The sequence below is a fragment of the Palaemon carinicauda genome, unplaced genomic scaffold, assembly GCF_036898095.1.
Source record: "Palaemon carinicauda isolate YSFRI2023 unplaced genomic scaffold, ASM3689809v2 scaffold194, whole genome shotgun sequence".
In the NCBI taxonomy this organism is placed as follows: domain Eukaryota; kingdom Metazoa; phylum Arthropoda; class Malacostraca; order Decapoda; family Palaemonidae; genus Palaemon; species Palaemon carinicauda.
The window spans coordinates 185,001-207,500 of record NW_027169523.1 but is presented as its reverse complement, the minus strand read 5'-3'; the positions used below and the strand labels follow the sequence as shown (position 1 = coordinate 207,500).

General features: G+C 40.4%; 1 protein-coding gene across 1 annotated transcript in view; it reads left to right on the top strand.

The window, feature by feature from the left end:
* Nucleotides 1-3,016, top strand: part of LOC137635903 (mucin-2-like) — an 8,119-nt gene extending 5,103 nt beyond the window's left edge. The window contains exons 3-4 of the mRNA XM_068368339.1: nucleotides 705-2,296; nucleotides 2,672-3,016. Coding sequence (XP_068224440.1) covers nucleotides 705-2,296; nucleotides 2,672-3,016 — 1,937 coding nt within the window. The remainder of the gene's footprint in view (nucleotides 1-704; nucleotides 2,297-2,671) is intronic.
* Nucleotides 3,017-22,500: the final 19,484 nt, after the last annotated feature.

Sequence of the window (22,500 nt, the reverse complement as noted above, 5' to 3'; positions counted from 1 at the left end):
AGTATTTATATTACTCAAATGTAAAGTGTCTGCACTTCTGTTATAAGTATAAGCGTCTTTTTGCTCGCGTATGATGGAAATTTCTTTAATATATTGTCATCGCTTTAAATTTTAATGATTCGTATTTATCAAACTTACTCAGAATTTAATCACTACTAGATACAAAAGAGGTCCCACGAATAAAATTACACAGCTTTCTCAAAAACCCTTTCATACAGAGGTTTTTTTTTACTTGCGTTATATTCGGACAATTGTACGAAGTGAACAGTAGACAAACTTATTATTTTTAGCCACAAGAATGACTCTAGATCTAAACTAACTGTGATAATTTACGACTACACTTTTGTAATAAATATATGAAAACTTTTCATTCTACTATTTTTAATTACTGGAAAACCAGATATTTAAATCATTTTGGAAGTTATTGATTAGGCGGACAAATTTGATCATTATGTAAAGACTATGTCAAATGAAAATTGAATACGTTTCAGTAAATGTTTCTGTAAAGGTGGTCCCGTTAATAGTCTGTCTCCTAAAGCAGACCAGAGGCGTATTCAAAGTTCCTTTACTTCTTAGCTTAAGTGACTAAACGGCATTGTTTTCCTCCTTTTTCTTCTTTCCATTTAGAGGTTCTTCGCCATTGTCCAGCTCGAGTTTCTCCTTTTATTTCAGAACTAATCTTTTGAATTTTAAAATATTGTAAGGTTCAGGTACCTCGCACCATGGTGGAGTGACTATTATGATGGGCCTGACTGCTGATTATTCAGAGCAAACTTCCGCCGCTCTGATTCCACCAACGCTTTCTACGTCTAGCAATCCTCCAGCAACAGCAGGATCTGGAAACTCCACAGGCCCTTCAACATCTGGCAAACCTCCAACAACAGTTGGACCCGGAAACACTCCAGCATCACCAACGTCTGGCAGTCTTCCAACAACAGTAGTACCCGGAAACACTCCTGCATCACCAACATCTGGCAATCCTCCAACAACAGTTGGAACCGGAAACACTCCAGCATCACCAACGTCTGGCAGTTTTCCAACAACAGTAGGACCCGGAAACACTCCAGCATCACCAACATCTGGCAATCCTCCAACAACAGTAGGATCCGGAAACACTCCAGCATCACCAACGTCTGGCAATCCTCCAACAACAGTAGGACCCGGAAACACTCCAGTATCACCAACGTTTGGCAATCCTCCAACAACAATAGGACCTGGAAACACTCCAGCATCACCAACGTCTGGCAATCCTCCAACAACAGTAGGACCTGGAAACTCTCCAGCATCACCAACGTCTGGCAATCCTCCAACAACAGCAAAACCTGAAGACACCTCACCATCACCAACATCTGGCAATCCTCCAATACCTCCTCAATCATCAGGGCAACCGAATACAATACCTGCGGCACAGACCTCACCTTTACCTACAACAATCCAATCTCCAACAACAGCTGAAGTCACAACTACTATTCCACCAACAGTAAATCCTATAACCACGGCTCAACCTCCAACAATAACTGCAAATCCCACAACCACATTGGAACCTACAACAACAACTGCAAATCCCACAACCACACCAGAACCTTCAACAACAATTGCAAATCCCACATCCACACTTAAACCTACAACAACAACTACAAATCAAACAACCACACTTGAACCTACAACAACAACTGCAAATCCCACAACCACACCAGAACCTACAACAATAACTGCAAACCCCACAACCACACTTGAACCTACAACAACAACTGAAAATCCCACAACCACACTTGTACCTTCAACAACAACTACAAATCCCACAACCACGCTTGAACCTACAACAATAACTGCAAATCTCACAACCACACTTGAACCTGCAACAACAACACCTAATCCCACAACCATACTTCAACCTACAACAATAACTGCAAATCCCATAACAACATTTGCACCTTCAACAACAACTGCAAATCCAACAACCACACCAAAATATACAACAACTGCAAATCCCACAACCACACCAGAACCTTCAATGACAAATGCAAATCCCACAACCACACCAGAACCTACAACAACTACTGCAAATCCCACAACCACACCACAACCTATAACAACAACTGCAAATCCCACAACCACACCACAACCTACACCAACCGCTGCAAATCTCACAACCACACCAGAACCTACAGCAAAAACTGCAAATCCCACAACCACACCAGAACCTACAACAACAAATGCAAATCCCACAACAACACCAGAACCTACAACGACAACTGCAAATCCCACAACCACACTTGAACCTACAACAACAACTGCAAATCCCATAACCACACCAGAACCTACAACAACAACTGCAAATCCCACAACCCCACCAGAACCTACAACAACAACTGCAAATCCCACAACAACCCCAGAACCTACAACAACAACTGCAAATCCCACAACCACTCCAGAATCTACAACAACAACTGCAAATCCCACAACCTCACCAGAACCTACATTAACAACTGCAAATCCCACAACCACACCAGAACCCACAACAACAATTGCAAATCCCACAACCACACCAGAATCTACAACAACAACTGCAAATGCCACAACCACACAAGAACCTACAACAACAACTGCAAATCCCACAACCACACCAGAACCTACAACAACAACTGCAAATCCTACAACCACACCAGAGTCTACAACAACAACTGCAAATCCCACAACAACACAAGAACCTACAACAACAACTGCAAATCCTACAACCACACCAGAGTCTACAACAACAACTGCAAATCCCACAACCACGCCAGAACCTACAACAACAACTGCAAATCCTACAACCACACCAGAGTCTACAACAACAACTGCAAATCCCACAACCACACAAGAACCTACAATAACAACTGCAAATCCTACAACCACACCAGAGTCTACAACAACAACTGCAAATCCCACAACCACACTAAAGTCTACAACAACTACTGCAAATCCCACAACCACACCCAAACCTTCATCAACAGATCCCTTAGCAGCCGTTTGAATTATTTTGGCATTCAACTCCAACAGTAGCGGCAGAAACAAATAAAACAACAACAACAACATGACAAAAAGAAAAAGGAAAAAATAATTTTTTGAGCAATTAAAAACTTCTCACTTTTGTGTGTCTTAGAATAATCATTACTCTTATGTGTATTGGAATAATCATTACTATTGTGTGTATTGGAATAATCATTACTATTGTGTTTATTGGAATAATCATTACTATTGTGTATTGGAATAATCATTACTATTGTGTGTATTGGAATAATCATTACTATTGTGTGTATTGGAATAATCATTACTATTGTGTGTATTGGAATAATCATTACTATTGTGTGTATTGGAATAATCATTACTATTGTGTGTATTGGAATAATCATTACTATTGTGTTTATTGGAATAATCATTACTATTGTGTATTGGAATAATCATTACTATTGTGTGTATTGGAATAATCATTACTATTGTGTGTATTGGAATAATCATTACTATTGTGTATTGGAATAATCATTACTATTGTGTTTATTGGAATAATCATTACTATTATGTATTGGAATAATCATTACTATTGTGTTTAATGGAATAATCATTACTATTGTGTATTGGAATAATCATTACTATTTTGTATTGGAATAATCATTACTATTATGTATTGGAATAATCATTACTCTTGTGTATTGGAATAATCATTACTATTGTGTATTGGAATAATCATTACTATTGTGTATTGGAATAATCATTACTATTATGTATTGGAATAATCATTACTATTATGTATTGGAATAATCATTACTATTATGTATTGGAATAATCATTACTATTGTGTTTAATGGAATAATCATTACTATTTTGTGTATTGGAATAATCATTAGCTGTTCTGGAACACTGAGTGTTATTAAAGCAAATTCCTAAATTGTGGGTTTATTAATTAACCTTTATAGATTAAATATGCTTATATTTTTATCATCATAATAAACGTTTTATTATTTTTCATATAAATTTAGGTATTTATTTTTTATAAGTGATATTTCTACAACTGAGATTACTACTACTACTACTACTACTACTACTACTAATAATAATAATAATAATAATAATAATAATAATAATAATAATAATTCGCTGACCGTGAGCTTCATACTATCATGGGAAAATCAGCAAAATCTCCAAGAAAAATTTACAATACAAATATTATGTTATCTTATTCCTGAAAACTATTCTGTTGCTTGTGCATATGATGCTACTCTCTTTGTATCGATCGCAGTTCCTGTTTTGCTGGAACACTTGACTGATATCTCGCTTCAAATGAGTTTATGGTGCAATTCAACTTGATTAATCATCACTCATAATATTTCTTCAATTATTTGCATATATTTTGAAATTCCAGGTGTCCTGCAGTTTTGAGAAACACTTATTAAGTGGAGCTAATCATCAATTACACAAAATATATACATATTGTGTAAAGTCTCAAGATTTCTGGAAGCTCTATCTTGGAAATTTTTTTTTTTTTACCTGTTATTCGGAATAAAAGGTGATACAACAGCTCACCCGGAAAAATCCTTTTCCTCTAAAGCTGAGAAGCAACAGTAATTCTCAGCTCCCATCTCCTTCGAAGCTCAGAAGCAGATGTCCCTTGAACCTCATAGCAGCCTACTGGTGATATCTTCATTATACGCAAACTTTTAATGAAATAATGATATCTTCAGAGCAAAACCTTATTACATTAGAGCCAGAAGAGCTTACTATTGTATGTCTCCCTTATTTGATAGAAAAAAAAAACATTGTTATGGAATTAAATAGTTTCGCAAGGTCTAATTTTTTTTCAAGTCATGATCTTTCTATATTAAAAGAAAAGATCAGAGATGAAACATTGAGGTAATCAATTCAATTTTCTGTTCTAATTTATCTATAGTAAGATTAAATAAATCAATAAATAGATAAATAAATAAATAAATATGTGGTCCAGAAATTACTACGTACACAACAACCCTTTAGAACATAATTTTCATAAACAATATATAAAAACATATTGTTGTTCTTATTATCAGTGTTAGAATCAAGATGTGAGTGAACAAACATGGCGGATGGATGGGAAATTCAAATGACAGATAGCATTTTTGGGCTCAAGCCATGTGTTCCTGATGGAGGGTTCCTAATAGTAGCTTCCAAGTGATATATGAACTACAGTGATATTCCCAGAGAATTTACCTTTAGGTCTCCAGAATTCTAACTCCTGGCGCGAATATCCTTAAAATTTCTCTTAAAGATATCACATAATTCAGGGGACGTCTATCTTGATACGACACATAGCGATCTTCACCCCGAATAGCATTTTTGCCTCGAGGGGGAAGAGTGGCAAATTTGGAAGGGGACCGTTATCAAGGTTACCCTATTTCCCATATAAATATTGAGTATCAAGATAGCACCATATACAAGATGTCGATTATTCTTAATTTTCTAGCGAATTTGCACAGTGGTGTTCCCTGTTGACCTAACCTTTTCGATCGATTTTGTGAGGATTATCATGCAATCTCCAGATTCTTTCGCCTCTGGGAAGTTGAGTATTGATTCTTTAAAGTGTATATAATTTTAGCTCTTGTTTCACAGTGAAATTAGAGAAATTTATTTTGCTTAGGAGCTAGGCCTGTTACCGGAGGTGCCATGGGTACTGTCATTCGTTAGGCATGTGTTATTTAGTTAGCAAAACGATTTTCCTGGTTGAAATAGCATTAATAAATTAAGAAAGCTGTTTAGGCATCATTATACTTGTAAAGATATTTATGGTATGCATAATTTTCCTCTTTCTTTGTCGATCGTATACTATAGAGTTTCGGTGATTTAGGTAACTGAGATCTCGTCTTGCCTAGGTTACCTAACCTAGGCGATGTAGTATACTTTCAGACATTTCCCCGTTTACCATGGTGTATCCTCTTATTGATTCTAAGGGAGATAGTATATCTCCTAGAATTATATAAATCGATACTTGTCTCCTGTGGAGAGTCATGGGAAATCCCTCTTTCCCTCTGAGTGCCGCCGCAGGCAGCAACCCTTTCTGGTCTTGCCATAGAGTAGTTTACTCCGGCTTGACTAGGCTAGGGTTTTTTCTGTCTCCCACTTTTGCAAGCGAGTGTCCAGCTTTGGTTTTTGACAGAAACTCAGAGTATTCTGTCTTTTGCTGGCGACAGGCCGGCAGGGTGAGTAGTCACTCCCCTGCTGGCTTATAGCCACCGGCATAAGAAGCTAAGCCTCACTAAACCGCACCTGTGGTTGTGGTATGTTGCCACCACGTTCTCCCTGCAGTTTAGAAGACTAGTCCTATGCTGGCAGACCCTGGGCTGAAGCATAGACATTCTTCTACAGCCTAGGATGGGGCGGACACTAAAACAATGTTTCTCCCTTGTGGAGAGGGGATGGCAAACCTGCCGGCCCCTCCTAACAATATTTCGGCAGACCCTAGGTTGAAGAATAAACATTCTTCTGCCGCCTAGGACGGCGCTGATACAGAAACAGTTTCTCCCTTGTGTAAGGGAGGGGGGCAACATTGCCGCCGCCTTTTACACTTCATGAAAATTATATCTTGATTACGAGAATCAAAAGCAGCAAGGAAATTGGAACAAATTATACCAATTTCTTGATCAGAATTAATTTTGTTTTACAATAATAAAAACTTAGGTTAATAAACTCCTCCATGATTCCTTATATTCTAAGATCTGAAATAACAAACAGAATTTGTATCTGTATGCATTTTGCAATTCCAATTTGTTTTCAGGAGAAAAAATAAATTATTAACTCTTAAGGAAGAATCATTTTAAGTAAATCGGATATTTATTTTCTTTTAAAAAAATGATATCAATCATTATTATTATTATTATTATTATTATTATTATTATTATTATTATTATTATTATTATTATTATTAATATTATTATTAATAATATTATCATCATTATTATTATTATTATATTTGGTTTACTTTTTAATTTTTTTTTACATTTCCTTTGTTCTTCGTTCAGTTTTCACTTAATTTTTGTATTGTTTTTATTCAATACGTATGAATTATTTGATTGTCCTTCTAGCTATGGCCGTTGTCCCACAATCTCGCTGCTCGCCGGCGGGTTGTGGGGCCGGCCGGGCTCCTACATAGCAGCTGTTTAGTCACTCAGCTTTCCCTTATGGACAAGGATCCGCATAGGTTGTGCCAGCCATAATGGCTGCCTGTGGGAGACCCTTCTGTCACCTAGGTTTTTCAGTCCTCCCTTGGACTGCCGTCCACAAGTCCTGTAACCGGGGTACTAACCCGGTTGGCAGTATGGCGGCCGGGTCGACGTCGACAGGTACTTAATCAGTCGGTGGCAGGCCGACTGTACCAGTGCTGCCGGATACTAGCCATCCGGCCAGATGCCGTCCGGACTATGCCAGCAACGGTACTTGTGGTTGGATGGAAGCCTGAATGATACATTCTCCCCTTCCATTTGAACCTTCTTTCTGGGGGAAGGCTGTAAGTTATATACTTACATCCTTAATTAGTGTAAACATACACGTTAATAAGGCGGTCCTTCACTCCATGCGTTCTCTCTCTCTATCAGCTAGTATGCCGGCCTTACTGTTCCGTCAGGGACTAGCTATGCCGGCTATATGCCGGCTGAACTACAGTATATGATTATACAGTAGTCAGTATATTTGCAGTACAGTATATACTGCAGATAGAAAACTATTGTATCTATTATACAAGTAGTTAATTTCCAACATACATCTTGGTTATCCTTGCCCAGTCTTTAGCTGAGATCAATCCTAAATTGAAAGGATAGAATTCCTTCAATACTCTGATTAGAAATCAGTTTACGTTTTATCCTTCAATATTAAATAATTTAGAAGGGCCAGTGGTAATACACTTTCTATCCTTAAAGGTTAGAACCCTTGTATTTGAGCTTCCCTGATCAGGAAACTCTATGGTTTCAATATTGGAAGGGAAAGTAACAGAAATTGGCTTGGTTGGATACACAAGTATGTGTCTTTCCTAATTTCTAGTCCAGTCGGCGACATGCCGGCTGGACAGTGCCGCCAGGTGCTAGCCAAGCCGGCAGCACACCTGCTGAACTACTGTATATGATTATACAGTAGCCAGTATATTTGCAATATAGTATATACTGCAAACAAAAAACTATAGTATTATTATACAGTAGTTAATTTCTAACACATCTTGTGTACCCTTGTGCAGGCTTTTGCTGAGGCCGTACCTATATTGAAAGAATAGAATTCCTTTAATACTCTGATTGGAAATCACTTAATACATACCCCACAATATTAAATAATTAGAAGAGTCAGTGGCAGTGTACACTTTTTTATCCCTAGGGGTTAGAACACTTTTCTTTCGAGTTGCCCTGATAAAGGAAACTCTTTATTTTTAATACTGGGAGGAGGTTACAGCAACTGGTTGGGAGGGATACACAAGTATGTGTCTTTCACTATTCCTTTCTAGCTTACTATCCTAAGCTATAATTATTAAAATATGACTAATTACATATTGTTTATCAGGTGAGATAAACTATCGTATAGTCATTCTGTTTTCCTTTCGTTGCCGAAGGAACCCCAGATGAAATGTGAGGCAGTCTTCTGCAATGTTAAGAGTACGTAGTTTTACGGTCATAAAGCATGCAGGTCTCATGCCCCCTGCAATATTATTACTGAATGCCTGCAATATTGGGACCCCTAAGTCTGCAATATCTGTCGGACCTTAGTGACTGAAGGTTTTGATGATCCCAAGTCAATGGAGTCTAGGGATGCGGCACATAAGAAACTACACAAATGGGTAAGAGGGTTCCAGAAGAACTCTCCGGGACCATACCAACCTAACGATAGGATGCGTAGCTTAGTGTCCCCATAAGCAAGTAGTGAAATGGTGGTGCCCCAAGCACGACTCGTACCTCCCTGTGTCCAGATTGCCATAGAGACGGAGGGCAGGAAGGCACCTCAGGAAGAAGATGACGATGTTGTGTCGGAATTCCTTCCGTCTGTGCTGGCCCTGGACCCGTAAACCGTGATGTCTTCACCTTCTACCCTTCTATTTGACAAAATGAGCCAGTCACTGGCCCCTATTACTGGTCTATTGGAAAACTTTTGCAAACAAGGCGAAACAAAGGAAGCAAAATTCAAGAGAGAGAGCTCCGTGAAGCTCCACTCATCGCCCCCGAGGTGTCAGGCAAATTTCTCGAAATCAATTACTCGAAGGTAAATTTCTTGAATTCAATTGACCGAAAAATAATTTCTCGAACTATCATTTTCTTGAATGTCAGTTACTCGAAAACGAACAAGTAAATTTCTCGAACACAATCGAAAGTATCCCATAAGCGCCAAAGACCACTTTATAAAGAGGCAGACCTTGCTATTAGCATTCCATGATGTCCTGTATTTACGGGCGTACGAATAATGCACGATACACTGCGTACCTATTTGTAATTCCACGTTTACGTCATAAAAGATATTAACTTTATATTTTTTTATATAAAATAATACAGTATGGAAAAATAAAGTACAAAGAAAATAAATAAGACTAAAACAAGTGAAAATCAGAAAATAAAAAGAGATGAAGAGAGGCCTGTCGAAGAATATATACGAAGTATAGCATACAACATTTCATTTTGATTGATTGAATTTTAATACTGTATTTCATTTTAAATGATAATATTTTTATACATACTATAAAATTATAACCTTTGTATTTTTTTCATTCCTTCATTTACAATAAATTTTTAACATTTGTGTTTGTCCACCCAAAAGGATATTTTTTTCCTTGAAATACATGAAAATTTTTCCATTCAATTTTCTCGAGAAAATAGATATCAGTTTTCGAGAAATATGGGATTCGAGAAAATGATAGTTCGAGAAATTATTTTTCGAGCAATTGAGTTCGAGAATTTGACTTTCGAGAAATTGCATTCAAGAAATATACCTAAAATCGACTCCCGTGGGTCATTCAAGCCACACAGAGACTAAGACCTCCCGACATGCTCCAAAACCAATCCCTGGGAGGTATGCGGAGCTTATGCCGATTATGGATGGCAAACTCTACATCTCAGAGTAGATGGGAGCTGTCCCTTTAGACGAAATCCAGTTTTGGCTAAGCTTTAACGTGTGACGAGCCGAGAGAGGGTTTTGAACTCAAAGGCAGGATGCAATCAACTGAGTTATATTGTTATAGAACACTCTCCTTTATATACAAAACCTCAATGCAACAGGACATAAAAAGTTAACAAGACAGACAATGTTACAGAGGAAACAGCAGACATAAATTTTCATGTTCGTTTAGTGCGAGGGAAGAGCGAAGATACAAGCATAATATATGCAAAAGGAATTATGTAAAATAATGACATACTGTATATGTTAAATAGGGCGCCCTGATCTGGAGAGGCGAACTGTAGGCGGGTCATCTGGTCGAAGATAAGCAGGTTTTAGACGATCAATGGAGACCCAGTCTTCTTTGCCCCGAATGTTTAGTAGGAATGCTTTCGGACTGCATCGGATCACAAGGAAAGGGCCCGTGTAAGGGGGCGTTAGTGGTGGCTTGCTAGTGTCGTTGCGCAGGAAGACGTGCGTTGCAGAGTGCAAGTCCGTTGGTATGTGATGCTTCGCTGGGGGCTTGTAAGTCTGGCGGCACGGAGTAAATTTTCCCACGACGTGACATATGCGCTGGAGATTGTCGGAGGAGGTTGTAGAAGGAAAAAATTCGGCAGGGACGACCAACGGGTCGCCATACACCATTTCAGCTGCCGAGACGTCGAGGGCGTCTTTAGGAGTGGTCCTTAGTCCCAGGAGGACCCAGGGAAGCTGAGTAAACCAGTTGCAATCCTTGCAGCGGGACATCAAAGCTGCTTTGAGGGTGCGATGAATACGTTCAACCATTCCATTGGCAGCGAGGTGGTAGGCCGTTGTCTGATGTAGGGTGATGCCCAGGAGATTCGCTAATGACGTCCACAATTGAGAGGTGAAAGTGGTTCCCCTGTCAGAAGTGATATGCTCAGGGATACCGAATCTTGAAATCCATCCAGAGAGTAAGGCAGATGTACATGAGGCGGACGTTGCAGTTTCCATGGGAATGGCTTCAGGCCAACGAGTGGAGCGGTCGATGACGGTAAACAGGTAACGATGTCCTTGTGATGTGGGTAGGGGGCCTACAACGTCGACGTGAATGTGTGAGAAACGACGCTGAGGTTGAGGAAAGGTGCCCACTCCTGAATCCGTGTGTCGATGTACTTTGGAAGTTTGGCAAGAAGTACAGGCGCATACCCAATCCTTAGCATCCTTAGAAATGCCATGCCAAATGAACTTTGCCTTCAGCAGCTGTGCAGTAGAACGGCACAAGGGATGTGAAAGGCCGTGAATGAAATCAAACACCTGTCGGCGCATGGGAGCAGGAATCCAAGGTCGCGGTCCACCAGTACTGACGTCACAGAGGAGGGTGGTGTTGGAGTCTTCGAGGGGAAAATCTTCACAACGGAGGGACGTGCAGGATGTCCTACAAGCTTGATACTCTGGATCCTGTCGTTGGGCTTCAGCCAGGGCGTTGTAATCCAATCTCAGTTGAACGGCAGCCAACGTGTTTCTTGACAGGGCATCGGCAACGGGATTCATTTTCCCAGGGACGTATTGGATGGTGCAATTGTATTCAGCCATGGCGGAGACATGTCGGTGTTGACGGGCAGACCAGGCGTCAGACTGTCGAGTGAAGGCGTGCACCAGAGGCATGTGGTCTGTGCGAATGACGAAGGGCATACCTTCTAAGAAATGGTGAAAGTGACGGACATCCAAGTTCACCGCCAGCAATTCTCGATCGAAGGTAGAATAACCCGATTCTGCCTTGGACAGTTTTCTGCTGAAGAAGGCCAATGGGCGGGGCGAGCCTTTGACCACCTGCTCGAGTACTGCACCAATAGCGACGTCGCTGGCATCGGTGGAGAGAAGGAAAGGGGCGTGGGGGATAGGAAAAGTGAGAGCTGCAGCAGTTGATAGGGCCTTCTTTGCATTGCAGAATGCTGCTTCTTGAAGGGGACCCCACTTCAGGTTCTTTGGCTTGCCCTTGAGGGAGGCGTAGAGGGGAGTAAGAGTGGCGGCAATGGCTGTCAGAAAACGGTGATAATAGTTGATCATGCCCAAGAATTCCTGCAGAGCTTTGACGGTTGAGGGCGCGGGGAAATTCTGAACTGCTGCTACCTTCTCAGGGAGGGGATGGACTCCTTCAGGAGTGATACGGTGCCCTAAGAACGACACTTCGTTGGCGCCAAAGGTACACTTGTCGTACCGGACTACAAGGCCGTTTTGTTGCAGGCGGTCGAGCACGATGCTCAAGTGATGGGGGTGTTCCTCTTTTGAGGAGGAGAACACAAGTATGTCGTCCACATAACATACACAGAAAGGGAGGTCCCCTAAGATGCCATCCATGAGATGTTGAAACGTTGCCCCAACATTACGAAGGCCAAAACAGGAGTAATTGAAGGTGTATGTGCCAAACGGAGTGGTGATGGCGGTCATGGGGATGTCTTCCGGGTTCATAGGCACCTGATAATACCCCTTCAGGAGGTCGAGCGTAGAGAAAACCTTCGCTTTTTGCAGGTAGGAGGTCACATCGGCAATGTTTGGGAGGGGGTAGTGATCCGGTTCTGTTTGCATGTTCAGCCGCCTGTAATCCCCGCACGGACGGAGGGAGCCGTCTTTCTTCAGAACGATGTGTAAGGGTGACGACCATGGGCGGGAGGCCTTTTGGCAAAGGCCCATTTTCTCCATTTCGGCAAACGTCTGTTTGGCGGCTGCCAATCGTTCCGGTGCCAGACGTCTGAATTTTGCGAAGACTAGGGGTCCCGTCGTCTTATTATGGTGATAAATACCGTGCTTGGCAGGAACCGTGGGCGTTTGGTGAAGTTCTGGACGGAAAACTTCCGGGTACGACGTGAGGAGGTGGGCGTAGGCATCCGTGGGTGCGCTGATGTGGAGAGCGAGGTTAGAGGGGGCGGGTTGAAGAGGTGTCGACAAGTACGAGCCTGCGTTGACCAATCGTCGGTGGGCGACATCGACCAGAAGGTGGAAATGAGAGAGGAAATCCGCACCGAGGATTGGCATTGTGACGTCAGAAACGAGAAACTTCCAATTGAATTTACCGTTTCCGAACGACAATGTGATGTTATCGTAACCGTAGGTGGGTATCGCAGATCCGTTGGCAGCTACCAAGCGGACGTCGGCAGATGTAGACAGACTACGTCGTGCCTTGAAGAGTTTCCTTGGCAAAAGAGAACGACAAGCACCCGTGTCTACCAAAAATCGCACGCCCGTTCCTGCATCCTGTAAAAAGAAAAGATTAGAAACATGGGAGGCCACCGCCACAAGCGATGGCCTACTTACACGTTTTATGGCCACTGACAATCCTTGGTAAATTTCTTCGCGGTTGCCCCGAATCTGAAGTGGTAGTAGCAAAACTGCGGCGGATGGGAGGTAGTAAGTGGCTGTAGAAGTCGTTCGTTGGGGCGCGAGCGATTGGTGGGTGGTGTGTGGTGGGCGGCTTTGTCGCCGCTTCGGCACGTCACGGGGTAGGCGTGTATGTCCTATGGCATTCATGTCAGCTTCGGTTGACGTTGAATAGGCATCCTTGTCGTCAGGGGTGGAGGCGTTGATGGAGGTTTTGAAGTGGCTGTCCATAAGGGCGTTGGCTTTGGTCATCAAGTCCTTTATGGGTAAACTATCGACATCGGGTATGGCAGCGCGTACAGGTTCAGGTAAACAGCGTATCCAAAGGGCACGAAGTAGGTTCACCTCACGAGGAGAGCCGTCTGCGGCAGGTTGAAGGCGAGCGATACTGGTCATTTCCCTGACGGCAAGCGAAGCCCTTTGGTCCCCCAACGGTTGTTGCGAGAGCTGAAAAAGCTTTGCTATACGGGCGGCTGGCGACGGCGAGTACTGCTGCAGAAGGTAGGTTTTGAGGGCGTCATACGCTATTGGGTTGTCTCCTTATTCACAAAACCAGTCGGATATTTCTGGGAAGGTGTCCTCAGGTATCGCCGCGAGAACATAATCCGCTTTGGTGGTTGAGCGAGTCACGCCCCTGATACAAAAGTGGACTTCTGCGTGTTGGAACCAAGCAAACGCTTCTCCGCTGGCGAACGGTGAGAGTTTCAATGGGGCGGCCGCAGCGCCAACTGCTGTAGTAGAGTCCGTCTCCGTCATAGTACCAACGATGGAGGGGTGAGGGAGGTGGGGGTGGAAGGCAGTGGGAGCGAGTCGACTTCCGGGGTCACCAATGTGACGAGCCGAGAGAGGGTTGTGAACTCAAAGGCAGGATGCAATCAACTGAGTTATATTGTTATAGAACACTCTCCTTTATATACAAAACCTCAAGGCAACAGGACATAACAAGTTAACAAGACAGACAATGTTACAGAGGAAACCGCAGACATGAATTTTCATGTTCGTTTAGTGCGAGGGAAGAGCGAAAATACAAGCATAATATATGCAAAAGGAATTATGTACAATTGTGTGACACACGGTTGGTACAAACGCTTTACCTGATTGCATCATTAGACTGAAGCATGAACCAACGTCAGAAAAAGAGGTGGAACCGAAGGAATTCATGGTTCTCGACCACGATAAGGCACAGGCTCTCTTTTCAAGTAGCCTCAGAAAGGCGGATTACTCGGTGTCGAAAATGTTCGCCCTAAATAAGAGACACCCTACCTTTCTTGCTCCTGCTTCAATAGCCTTCCCCTTTTTGTGGAAGGCATTAAAATATGTTGCCAAGGCAGTGGAGGCAGGCAAACCCTGCCCTGCACTTGAGGAGTGCAGGCCTCTTTCACTAGCCTTGCCCATGAGGGAGAAGGATTGGAAGGAAGTCCACTTAACCTTCTCACTAGGGAAAATTGACGCGGACATCGCTGGATGACACTTTAGCGAGAATCTCCCTAAACTTTCTGAGTTTCTCTTGTGCAAGGAACAAGAGACAAAGGAGAGACTTGCGGCCTCCTTATCCCTGCAAAACTGCATAGAGATGTGTGCAGGCCAACGAAGTACCCTAGACATGCTCATGGTCTTGGCCAAAATGCATATGGCCACCTTAGTAAAAGACCTATATGCCTTTATGAAGGCTAGGAGAGCCTGTAGAGAGTTCGTGTTCGCTGCAGCAACAGTGAAACATGAACCAAGGAAGCTGATATCTTCCAACATCTGGGGTAAAGACCTCTTTCCAAACGAAGTAGTCGAAGAGGTAGTCGAGAAAGCCACCAAGGAGAATAGGAACCTTCTCCAGGAGTGGGGCATCTCTTGAAAGAGGAAGTCTTCCCTTGATGTGGGTCCCCAACCTAAAAGGAAGACGAAGAAGCCTTGACTTTTTCCTCGGTCTGCTCAACAACATCCCACAGGTTCTATGACCGCGGTGCCCCAGGTAGGAGGTCAAGGAGGTAAACCTTCTGATCAATCGAAGCAAAGAGACGCTTCTGGTAGGAGGGAGGCTCCAATAGGATCGTTGGACGTTCGATCCTTGGGCCCAAGGCTTAGTCAAGATTGGACTAGGATGAAAACTAGACATGTCTCTACCATCATTACCTCAACTCTTCCAACACTTCAACCCCATATTAGAAGAGTATACCCTATAGCACTGGAGCATACTGATTATAAGGAAAGCAAAGTCCTTCAAATTCCAGGGAAGGCTGTTTTGTGTTCCCAAGAAGGACTCAGGAAATTTCAGAGTCATTCTGGACTAGTCGCCACTCAACAAGTTCAAAAGAAACAGCAAGTTCTAGATGTTAATCCTTCTACACATAAGGACCCTATCACAAAAAGGGGCGTTTACAGTCACGATAGACCTGACAGATGCCTATTGGCAGCTTCTAGTCAGTCGCCCCCTCTCCTCCTACCTAGGATTCAAGTTGCAGAAGATAAAGTATGTTCTAAGAGCCATACTCTTCGGACTAAACACAGTCCCAAGTATCTTCACGAAATTGGCGGACGCAGTCATGCAATAACAATGCCTAGAAACTGTTCAGGTAACAAAGTACCTGGACGACTGGCTGGTGCTGGCAACACCAGAAGCAGCTGGTCTGCAAGCATCCAAAGAAGCAAGATAAACTTCAAGAAGTCTCGACTCTCTCCAGCTCAAAGGTTTCAATATCTGGTAAACCATTGGAACCTGAGGTCACACTGTCTCTCCTTTCCCTTAAGGATGAAGAAGGAGATCGCAAGGTCGGTCAAGAGACTACTGTAATCCGACAGGATTTGAAGATGCTAACAGGAAAGATTACTGAACTCTCTCCAGTTCATGGCAGTGACAGACCCAGTGCTAAGAGCACAGCTGAAAGATATGTCAGGAGCCTGGAGAAGATATGCATCAAACATTCAAAGAGATCTAAAATGACCGATATTGGTCTTACCTTGATCGCTTCTCATCCCATGGTCGAAGGCCAAAAACCTAATGGGGACCAGGCCCTTCCAACCACCTCGACTATCGAAGATCATCCACATGGATGCCTCGACGGAAGAATGGGGATTTCACTCCCATCAGGGGAAAGCCAAAGGGACTTGGTCATCTCTACTCAAGGCCCTTCTCATCTACATTTTGGAAGCCATGGCAGTCCTGTTGACGTCGGGGTATCTCTATCCGCACAGATCAGCACTCATCAGGCTGATCTTGGACAGCGAGGCAATAGTGAGATGTCTTAACCGGCAAGGCTCATGATCGTCCCATATAATCTAGGTGATATTAGCCATCCCTTACCTAAAGAGATGGCACCTATCAGCAGTTAACTTACAAATGATCCGCAATGTGACAGCGGATGCTCTACTCAGGCTCGAGCCGATAGAGTAAGAATGGTCCACAGACCCAGACCCATTCTCTTCCAGATTGGAACGAGTCCTGGAACTGCAGGTCGACCTCTTCGTGACGAGCGTCATCAAGAAACTACCTCGATACATAGCCCCATACGAGGACCCTCTAGAGGAGATAACGGACACCATGTTCCTAGTTTGGAACGGATAGACCCCAAAATTCCTGTTCCTTCCATCCAATCTCCTGCTGAAGGTCCTCACCACGCTGAGATCCTTCCAAGGAACGGCAGCTCTAGTGGCTCCCAAATAGCCCAAGTGCAACTGGTTCCCTCTAATGAGGGAACTAAAGCTGAGGCTGGCCCTTGTACTGAACCCAGCACTATCTCAAAGGGTTCAGAAGTTAATTGTCATCACAGAGAACCCAAAACCTTCATTTCATGAATTTCTCGCCCTAGTGGTTAAGAAAAGATTTGGGATCTCAGAAGACAATATAGACTTCCTAGAAGAATATAAGTCTAAGTCAACTAGAAGACAATATGAATCGTCTTGGAAAAAGTGGGTTGCTATTGTTAAAGCAAAAGGACCGAAAGAATTTTCAATAGACTTCTGTCTGTCCTTTATCCACCTTCATAACTACGTGTAAGTCAGCCTTGACTAGATGTCTGCTATATGCCTTTCAAGTGGATCTGACGAATGATATCTTTAACAAGATCCTGAAGGCTTGCGCTAGGCTTAGGCCTACAGCTCCTCCGAAGAACATCTCATGGTCTTTGGACAAGGTCCTATATTATGCTTCATCTGTGAACAATGAAGATTGTTCTCTCAAGGATCTAACCCAGAAGGTTATTTTCCTGTTCGATATAGCCTCAGGTGCTAGAGTTAGTGAAATAGTAGCCCTATCAAGAAATGAGGGCCACATTCAGTTCACAGAAGTGGGAGAACTGAATCTCTTTCCCGATCCAGCCTTTCTCGCTAAGAACGAGCTACCCACTAAAAGATGGGGTCCCTGGAGAATCCGCCCTCTAAAGGAAGATGTCTCTCTATGTCCAGTAGAGTGTGTAAATGTCTAACTTCATAGAACTTCACACTTCAGTGGAGGACAGCTCTTCAAAGGAGAAACCTGAGGAACAAACTTATCCCCAAAACAACTGAGGTCAAAGCTCACCTACTTCATTCGCATAGCGGATCCTGTCAGTACAGCCGCAGGTCATGATCCTAGGAAAATTGCTCATCACTGAACTTTTTTCAATATATGGACTTTGAATGTCTTCGCTCATATACTGGATGGAAATCATCCAGAGTGTTCTACAAACACAAAGCCAAGAAAGTCCATGAACTGAAGCACTATGTGGTGGCGGCAGGTAGCGTATCAAAATCTGTTGTCTAGTGTTGCGATGAACAGTTAATTGATTGGGTCTATCAATTAGGGTGGAAAGGTGTTGACACTCCCGGTGCAATACCTTTTAAGTGAGTGTCACCATGGTGACACTAAGACTTCTAAATCTCAGGTATGGAATTATACTGATAACACTTGTGCAGTGTGTACGTAGTACATAGTGTTGATAGTATACAACATTTACAGAATTTATATTGGGAATATTTATCAAAAATTTTCAGCTTTAGAGTGGCACTCATCATTTCTCCCTTTCAGGGATGAAAAATATTTTCTGTATACGTTGCACGTATAATTCCTTTAACACGTTACATTCGTTTCACTCATTTTCCATTTAGTCATTTATTCGAAATAAGTGTCTATTAGAATGTAATTGCGTCCTATTTCGCCCTGCAATTTGCACTTTATATATGCCAGAGTTCTCGTATTTACTTATTTAAGTAAACCGCATATCATTGTATGCTTACAAACAATGGATATAGTTGACACTTATATTTCCGAAAATATATGCAAACCGTGAGACCGTCTGTATATCGGGTGGATACTTATGATTGTTCATACAATAAATGCTAACCTTGAGAACCTCTTTACTACTGTCTAGTATGACTCTTCCCTGCAGAGGGCAGGAAGCACTAACATTGTCTCTGATAAGTGGTAATGATGGATAACAATAACGTCATTTGTCTCAATCGTCCAGATGACCATAGAAAAATTGTCGCAAAGTTAAGGCACATATGAAAATCCACAGATACAGTACTTTTCAGTAATTCTCTGGTAAACTTCCATTAGGACGACATGGCTTGAGCAAAAAAAATGGATTTTGAGCGAAGTGAAAAAATTTATTTTTGAGTGAGATAATCATGTCGTCCTGATGGACCCGCCCTCCTTTTCTATAGAAAAGGCCTTGGCAGGATCCCTCCCGAAACTACTATATCTGTAGCACCATGCTCAAGCTACATGGAATAACTGCCATCTTGAATATGGCACCATCTTGATACTCAATAGTAGTATGGGAAATAGGGTAACCTTGATAAAGGCTCCCCTTACAAATTTCCCACTCTTCCCCCTCGATGCGAAAACACTATTCAGAGTGAAGATAGCTATGTGTCTTATCAAGATATACGTTTCCTGATTTATGCGATATCCTTAAGAGAAATTTTAAGGATATTTGCGCCAGAAGTTAGAATTCTGGATACCTAAAGGTAAATTCTCTGGGAATATCACTGTAGTTCATATGGCTATCTCACCCAAAAATACATATTTTGCTTCGCTCAAAATCCATTTCATATAACAAAATTTATCTTTTAGATACTTCATTGGATTTTAAGACTTTGCCTTAAATGTAGAGTTAAAATAATGCTAACGGTCATTCTAATATATTCTTCATTATTTTCCTTCTTTTTTCAGTTTTTCATATTACTGTATTCTATTATGTAAACAATTGTATTGTAATGTATTAGTTCTTCAATTATTTCTACCAAAGAGCATAATTAGAAAAAAAAAACATAATGATATTATTATCCATTATAATAATATTCCAACTTTTTAAATTTTCTACTTATTAGCAGTAATTATGTGTATGTATGTATGTATATATGCATGTATGTATGTATGTATGTATGTATGTATGTGTAAAATAACAAGAAAAGACTTCAGAAAAAATACGTATCAGGATGGACGAATTACGTTCGTAAAAGCAAATACGTAGACTATCAAAAAAGTGTTGAAATCCCCCCCCCCCCTCTCTCTCTCTCTCTCTCTCTCTCTCTCTCTCTCTCTCTCTCTCTCTCTCTCTCTCTCTATTGTTAAATCAAATACGGTGACAATATAGAAAAAGACTCTCTCTCTCTCTCTCTCTCTCTCTCTCTCTCTCTCTCTCTCTCTCTCTCTCTCTCTCTCTCTCTCTCTCTCTCCATTGTAAAATGAAATACATTATCCATCAGAAACGTGTTCGAATCAAGGGGAGTGAAAAGTTAAATCCGGAGAAGTCTCTCGTCTTCCCTCGTTCCCAACACGTCCAGGACACGTTTGAGAGGACCAACTCCATCCACCTGATTTAAAAAACTCCCCAGACACTAATTAGTAATTGAATTACTCTAATTAAAGCCCGTAAATTTAATGGAAAAGGATTGTTGTTGTTATTGTTGTTGTTGTTGTTGTTGATATAATTATCGAGGAAAAATGCTTACATAAAACTAACCTTCTGTTTTTTAAATATTATAAAAACCTTTTCTAACTGTGTATCATTTATATCATATATTCTTCACTTTCAAAGAAAAATAATGAATTTTGTAATGACACTCAAATTTCAGGGTTTAATTCAAATTTAAAAACCATATTCAAATTTTGAACAGGAATTCAAATCTTCTTTTCAGAAAAGGATTTAAGATACAATTTTCTTATAGTTCTGCATACCCTTTTTCATTCTTTTCAATCGATTGATTTTGTAAAGGATTTAAAAATTTATATATTCTTCATTTAGTTTGTGAGTCGACCTATACGAGAGGATTATATACTACAATGCTTTTAGAATAATATTTGTTTGAAGAACTCTAACTTATTATTATTATTATTATTATTATTATTATTATTATTATTATTATTATTATTATTATTATTGTTGTTGTTGTTGTTGTTATTATTATCTTTATTGTTATTATTATTATTATTATTATTATTATTATTATTATTATTATTGCTGTTGTTATTATTATTATTATTATTATTATTATTATTATTATTATTATTATTATTATTATTATATTTTTTTTTAATTTTAATATTTTTATCATTATTATTATTATTATTATTATTATTATTATTATTATTATTATTATTATTATTGAGGCAGAATCGAATAGGTATATGTGCTTTTATCATTATTATTATTATTATTTTTTATTATTATTATTATTATTATTATTATGAATATTATTACTATTATTATTATTAGTAGTAGTAGTAGTAGTAGTAGTAGTAGTATATTTATTATTATTATCATCATTATTTTCATTATTATTATCATTATTAATATTATCAATATAACTATTATCTTTATTGATGTAGCTGTTTTTGTTGTGGTTTTCAGGTACACCATGAAATTACCTCCATTTCAAAAATAATCACTTGACCTAAATGAAACGACACATGTTTATAAATACAGAAAATGTTTTCTTTTGTCTGACATTTCCAATAAGATTTATTATACTATATATTTGCTATTTGAAGTTTTCTCACTCATATACATCACAGAGAAACACCTGTATTTCTCTGGATTTCGACTCACTTTTGAACAGTAGTCAGTTTTGAAGCCTTTATCAGTTCCAACATTCAGCTCTCCTGGTTCACACCTGACAAGCTCTTGCTCTGAACATATCAATAAGAGTTTGTGTAATAAGAAGATATTACCAGAAGGCTGCCATGAAGTACAAGGGGCATCTGCTTCTGAGCTTTGAAGGAGATGGGGGCGGAGAATTACTGTTGCTTCTAAGCTGAGAGGAAATAGACTCTTCTGGGTGAGTTACAATATTTATATCTAATTCGAATCTGGAAGTCCCTTTCGCTACGGTTAAAGATATAAGCAAACAATATCCAAAACATGACCGAAAGAATTTAAATATCTGTTCAAGATAGAGCCTCCAGAAATCTTTAGATTTGACAAACCATGCAGATATTTTTCGTGTAATTGGAGATTAAATAAGATCGATGCATGTTTCTGAAAACTGTTTTTGATATCAAATCAAAATATTCGTTCTCTTTCTATCTTTCGTCCGTTTACAGCTCGTGCTCTGAGCTTCAAAGCAGATGGAAGCTGAAAATTACTGTTGCTTCTGGGCTGCGAGTAAAAGGACGGTTCTAGGTGAGTTGCAGTAACAATTTTCAATTCGAATCTGAGAGTCCCTTTTGCTCTGGTTGAAGATATTATCAAACATTATTTAAAACGACAAATGAAAAGAGAATCTCAAAATTTGTGCAAGATAGAGCCTCCAGAAATTTCAACACTTTACACATTATGTTTATATTTTGTGTAATTAAAGATCAGATATACTAAATACAGTGCATGTTTCTTAAAAGTACCTGACACCTAGAATTTCAGTATATATGTAAATAATTGAAGAAATATCTTTAGAAAAAAAAAACGAATGAAATAAACAGACATTAGTCATAGAAACATAGGAACTGTGATCGATACAAAGAGAGTAGCATCATCTGCATAAGCAACAAAATAATTTTTAAGAATGACCTATACTGTATATCATGTGCATATAATAGGAACAGTAAAGATCCAATAAAAC